Source organism: Eptatretus burgeri, chromosome 11 (genome assembly GCF_056783735.1).
Source record: "Eptatretus burgeri isolate ZD-2024b chromosome 11, Ebu_testis_v1, whole genome shotgun sequence".
NCBI classification, from domain to species: domain Eukaryota; kingdom Metazoa; phylum Chordata; class Myxini; order Myxiniformes; family Myxinidae; genus Eptatretus; species Eptatretus burgeri.
The window spans coordinates 13,318,121-13,324,067 of NC_140971.1; the positions used below are offsets into that span (position 1 = coordinate 13,318,121).

Sequence of the window (5,947 nt, forward strand, 5' to 3'; positions counted from 1 at the left end):
GTGATTGGCAGAAAAATTTCATACTTTTTTTCTCCTTCAAATGAGACCGTAATTAATAATTTTCGATTGTTTTCAGAAAAAAAAAATCGTTTCTGTTCACCTTTAATTACCTCCACCACCGGAGGTGAAGGAGGTTATGTTTTCACCCCTCTCTGTCTGTCTGTGTGCAGGATATCTCAAATAAGTTGTCGACGGATTCGGATGAAACTTGGTGGACATGTCGGTTGGATGACGAGGAAGAATTGATTCAATTTTGGTGAAGATCCGGATTCTGCATCTGGATATGAGAATTATTTATATTTTTAAGTGATTCTTCACTATTGAGAGATAGGGCCAAAAATGATATATAGCAGGATATCTCAAAAAAGTTGTGGACGGATTCGGACGAAACTTGGTGGGCATGTTGGGTGTGTGACGAGGAAGAATTGATTCAATTTGGGTGAAGATCCGGATTCTGGATCTGGATATGAGAATTATTTAATTTTTATCTTTAAAGTGATTCTTCACCATTGAGAGATGGGGGCCAAAACGATATAGAGCATGATATCTCAAAAATATTTTGGCCCAGATATGTTCTCGTGGTTCAGACATTACGTGGTGGAGGTATGCCCTCTACCGTGTGCCCTTCCAATTAAATCTGTACTCATTAACTTCATATGACAGTTTTCAATGGTCTTAAGGTTGAGGCTTATTTCTTGACCACTTTGAACTTGGACAACTGACTGCACATCATCATGGACGATTGATTTATTCGAAAGGAAAATTTCATGATGTACGATACATCAAATAATTGGTACTCGTACAAACTTTGTTAAACCTTCTCAATCGAAGAGATATTGTGCATTAAACCTAAATATACATATACAGGGACATCGTTCCACCGGGGAGTGCGAGTGATGTAATGTAGTTGAGGATGTCAAGATGGAGATCTCTGTTCTGTTCTTATATGTGGCAGCTTGGCTGCCAGGTATTTATCATTTCTTGGAGCACAGCTGTGCCACTGATGCTGTGCCTCTCTTCAAGTACACCGGTATTCATTTCGCCAACCTTGGAAGGATGACAAGCTCCGTCGACCCCACCTGGTGTTAATTCAGTAACCAACAGGGCTTGAACTGAAGACTTGAGGATCACAAGTCAGCCTATTAACTGCTAAGCTCACACCAGGCTCAAGGATGGAGATAGTTTTAAATATTGGACTAATTAAATAACACGAAACGGCTGCCTGTGAGTCGCATCATTGGCTGAGGACACCGTTGTGCCACCGACGCAGTGCCCCCTTCTGGTTTATGGCAGGAATATGTCATTTGTTCAGGATGCCGGCAATAACTCGCCTTCTCTTCGTGAAGGACAGTCCACCAAGCAATGCTGGCAGACAGAACGTCCGGCTTAACGGTCATCCGAGGGACGGGATGAATCACCCCGCCTGTATGACAGTTTATCGCTCGGTCGGGATTCGAACCCAGGATAGACAGACGGCTTCGGGCCGAAAATGAAGAATGTGTGTTCCTCTCAGCTGTCGCCCCGCCTGGCCCGAGTTTACTTGTTCTCTTATTTATCAAATAATCGGGATAAGTTAGTTAAGTTCGACACGACCTGCTCGGAAGACAAGATTACAAGCATCAATAACTGCAAAATCATTATAATGTTCGTGAAATAAACGGTGTGGCTTTTAAGGCGTGCCGTGCAGGCGCCATCAAAGAGGAAGAAGAGTATGTATCGGTTATAGGAGGAGGAAGAAGAGTATGTATCGGTTATTGGAGGAGGAAGAAGAGTATGTATCGGTTATTGGAGGAGGAAGAAGAGTATGAATCGGTTATAGGAGGAGGAAGAAGAGTATGTCCCGGTTATTGGAGGAGGAAGAAGAGTATGAATCGGTTAAAGGAGGAGGAAGAAGAGTATGTATCGGTTATTGGAGGAGGAAGAAGAGTATGTATCGGTTATTGGAGGAGGAAGAAGAGTATGTATCGGTTATTGGAGTAGGAAGAAGAGTATGTATCGGTTATTGGAGGAGGAAGAAGAGTATGTATCGGTTATTGGAGGAGGAAGAAGAGTATGTATCGGTTATTGGAGGAGGAAGAGTATGAATCGGTTATTGTAGGAGGAAGAAGAGTATGTATCGGTTATTGGAGGAGGAAGAAGAGTATGAATCGGTTATTGGAGGAGGAAGAAGAGTATGTATCGGTGTTTGGAGGAGGAAGAAGATTGTAGGTTCTTTGAGTGGGATGGTTACATTTAAGTAAAGGAAGAAGCAGAAGCAGAAGAAGAAGATACTTCCTTGGAGAGGAAGAAGAGCACCCCGTACGTTTTCCACCATGGCGGTGTGTGTTGCCGTCATCACAAAGGAAGTGAGTATTGTCCAGCGTTGCTTTGTGTTCTTTCACAACTGTCGGTGGACAGATCAAAGATCCGTTCTTTAAATGGATTGTACAAATGTTTTTAATTATTTTGGCGGCAGTTCCTCGCATTTCCCACCCTCAGGCTTGTTGAATGTTTTTCAGGCAACATTTTGAACGGCCGACAATTTACCTCAGACTTCGTGTTTTCTCACTCCCGTTTTATACATGCTGTGTATGTATTTCGATATAAGTATATAACCATTAATATTTGTTACGATTTTTTTACAATACGAGGGATATGATTTAACATCAATGATTGAGTATTTCATGATGTTTCCTTCTTGTGCTTTACCTCAGGAACTGAATTGTAATTTGTTCCCTCATCATCGTTGATTTCCCCTCATTCTCCTTCACGCACAATTGGAACATCGATATTAAAATAGGTCGCTATGGCGACTTCTCCAATCCAGTGATCGATTTTTAAATGCTTCCTTAATTAAGGTGGCTGTCTAAAGACCTTGAGTTGAAGCACCTTTTTTTCGTTGAATTAACACCAGGCAGGTTGATTCAGCCTGTCATCTCTCCAAGGTCGGCAAAGTGAGCACCAGCTGGTTGGGAACGGGGGCACTGCATCAGCGGCACAGCCGTGCCCCCAGATACGAATATTCAGTAGATTATGACGACCTCACGACCAGTGGGTGTATCTTTTTATCCACAGAACTACCCTCTGTACATCAGCAACATCCCAGCGGCGAATGAGCTCAAATTTCACTACACGGTGCACACGTCCCTCGATGTGGTCGAGGAGAAGTTATCGGCTGTTGGAAAGACCGCGAGTGATCTACGTGAGCTCTACTTGGGTCTCTTGTACCCAACAGAGGACTACAAGGTGTATCCCCTTGATGTGTGCTTGGGGGAACATGAGACTCTTCTTCTTCTTCCTCCTCCTCCTCATCAGGGCCGGATTTAGACATGTGGTGGCCCATCCTACCTTAGAATACTAAAAAAGGTGACTAGACATATTTGCAGTCATCCATAAAGTACATTTTTCAAGAACAAAGAATCTGAACTTCTATATAAAATAGAGAATGAGATAAGATTAATATCTTGTATCTGTTCCACAAACTACCAACGACCATTCAGGCACTCACAAATACATTTTTTTTTTCTTTACAATTTTTTTTTTCATGAAATATGTGGAGGCCCCCTGGTTGTGGAGCCCCCTGGGCTTGCCCATGCCTAAATCCGGCCCTGCTCCTCATCCTCCCCTCCCCATACATTTAACGTCATTGTGTTTCATTAACCACGTGCCCTTGACACAGAGCAGATATGGATACGTGGCTAATACCAAAGTGAAGTTTGTCATCGTCATCGACTCTTCAAATACATCTTTCAGGGACAATGAAATAAGAAGTGTAAGTATCCCCCCTGGATACCTCAAATAGAGGTTTTTTTTTTTTCCATTGCGTAACAAAGGTTGTGGGAACACGGGAAGATTTACACGATTTACAATTGACTGTTTGGCTCTTTAAAATGTACGTTTTTCCTAACTTGCACATCATTAGGTTTAAAGATCGGGCATGAATGAATGAGTGGCCTCGGCTGAATTCCCACACGTTTTTCCCCAATTACATGAATAGTTTGTAGAAGACGCTTGACGTTCAATTGTATGTTCATGGCAGATGTTCCGTAAGCTGCACACAGCTTACACCGACGTGATGTGCAACCCCTTCTACACCCCGGGTGATCCCATCCGATCGAAGTAAGTAGAAAATTGATCCCACAACTGCTTGCACGGCCTAGTCAAAAACTTGTAACACACTGATCTCGAAAAAAACAGTTTCACTTTTTACAGCACGGCGACATCGCACTGTTATATAATTGGCTATTCTGTCCTATGTCTTCTGTCACACTTATGTCCCTTTGATCTGAGGGCTATAAATAGAAATTTGTCCAACATCACAACTCTTCCCATCATGCATGCTAATTCACCGTGTCTACATTTAAATTTTATAACTGCAAAATTGTTTCATCATTCTTAACCTAGACTTTTACTGCCCCCAGCCGCGCGATATCGAAGTATTCGCTTGTTTTTTTGTAAATTTTGATGGCATTTTGTGTGAGCAATATGCAGATTCCCTCAATTTCTGCCTTTTGTCCTATTCTGTAGAACTTTTGACAATGTAATCTCTTCAATGATGATGCAAGTCTGCTGAAGGGGTTTTGAAGAAGCGATCTTGCTCAACATTTTCCAACTCGTGTTCTCCTCCAGTTGCTCAAGTTGGCTGCAGGTGGTATTTCATGAACTGTTTAATATATAAAGCGAACATCTGCGTGAACTCGTCCATTTTGATTAGCAAAAGGTGTTGTGGAATGGACACCTGTCCTTTCTCTAAAATTGATCTTTGTTCATATTCTGCCGAATGTTGCACCGTCACCCGATTATGTCATCTGAATGACAAAATAAAAAGATCCAGAAAGAGGAATAGTGTCACCAACTTTATTGCAATTTCTTCCATGTGCAGCACAGGGATGTGGGGTAGCATCATTGGCTGAGGGCACAGCTGTGCTACTGAAGCAAAGCCCTCTGCTGGTCAGAGCAGAAATTTAGAATTTGTTCAGTGCCGGTAATACAGTCGTGACCAAAATATTGGCACCCTTGCACTTTTTTTTTCAAATAACTCAATGTTCTCTAAAAATAAGTTGAAATTGACTAAAGTATTTTGTCTCCACAATTCTTTATTTTAGTATTACTGAGCCTTTGTTTTTGTTTCAGAACTTAATATGTCCTTTTAAATCAGAAAATAAAATGAAATGGCATTGACAAAATTATTGACACCCTTGACTTAATATTTGGTATCACAGCCTTTGGACAAAATACCTGTAGTCAAGCACTTCCTATAGCTGCGAATGAGTTTCCTACACCTCCTCTACTGGCAGTTTGGCACACTCTTCTTGTGCAAACTGCTCCAGTTCTCCCAGGTTTGAAGGATGCCTTCTCCCAACCACTGAGACCACTCCTCTTTCATAAATGCCAAGGTAAGCCAATGAAAAAAGCCAAGAATTCACAAGGTTTCGGAAAAGCGATGATAATTGAAAACCAAGTAGTCCAGTCGCTTAGGGTAAAAACATTTACTGACTGGACAAAAGCACCAAACTTGGTACAGGGCTTCTATATGATATACTAAACAATTCTGGAAGGGGAGCCAAGCACAAAAATTGCATTGGCAGCTTTCATAGGCCTTCGAATTTTTGTGTTTAGCCACGCCCAAAAATGCTCCTATTGCGGAGGAACCACTGGAATGCGAACAAAATGGTGGCACTGGCGGCAGTAAGTGTGTTTTTAATTTGTAATCTGCTCGGAAATTTGTGTTTTCAGTCATTTGTTCTCATTGATATGACAAAGAAAGCATACTACTAATTAAATGAGAGATAATAGACATCATATGTGATATTGTGGAGTGAATTTTGACATGATTGGAGAATAAAATCGATCGTCAATTGCTGATCCGGTTTGACCTTGGAGGAAGACGATCGATCAATCATCATCGATGATGATGATGATTATAAGGCCAGGAGGAGGGCTGGGTAGGCTTGCCTTCATTTTTGTG

At 41.7% G+C, this 5,947-nt stretch overlaps 1 protein-coding gene across 2 annotated transcripts; it reads left to right on the forward strand.

Annotated features, from left to right (window-relative positions):
• The first annotated feature begins 2,051 nt into the window (after positions 1–2,051).
• TRAPPC2L (trafficking protein particle complex subunit 2L) lies at positions 2,052–4,822 on the forward strand. 2 transcript variants are annotated; one of them, XM_085845263.1, is made up of 5 exons: positions 2,052–2,345; positions 3,055–3,227; positions 3,664–3,751; positions 4,019–4,098; positions 4,507–4,822. In XM_085845263.1, exons 1-5 carry the CDS (start codon positions 2,313–2,315, stop codon positions 4,550–4,552), a joined length of 420 nt encoding a protein of 139 aa, XP_085701389.1. In that variant the 5' UTR covers positions 2,052–2,312; the 3' UTR covers positions 4,553–4,822. The 2 variants fall into 2 exon arrangements, with proteins under 2 accessions (XP_085701389.1, XP_085701387.1); XM_085845261.1 differs by lacking the exon at positions 2,052–2,345 and adding an exon at positions 2,423–2,568.
• The last annotated feature ends 1,125 nt before the right edge of the window (positions 4,823–5,947 follow it).

Bases quoted from the DNA above. Each gene is read 5' to 3' on its own strand.
- TRAPPC2L (XM_085845261.1), top strand. From the start codon at position 2,488: ATGTTTTTCAGGCAACATTTTGAACGGCCGACAATTTACCTCAGACTT. The intron at 3,752-4,018 runs GTAAGTATCCCC...TGTTCATGGCAG, and splicing joins GGGACAATGAAATAAGAAGT to ATGTTCCGTAAGCTGCACAC. The intron at 4,099-4,506 runs GTAAGTAGAAAA...CCTATTCTGTAG, and splicing joins GGTGATCCCATCCGATCGAA to AACTTTTGACAATGTAATCT.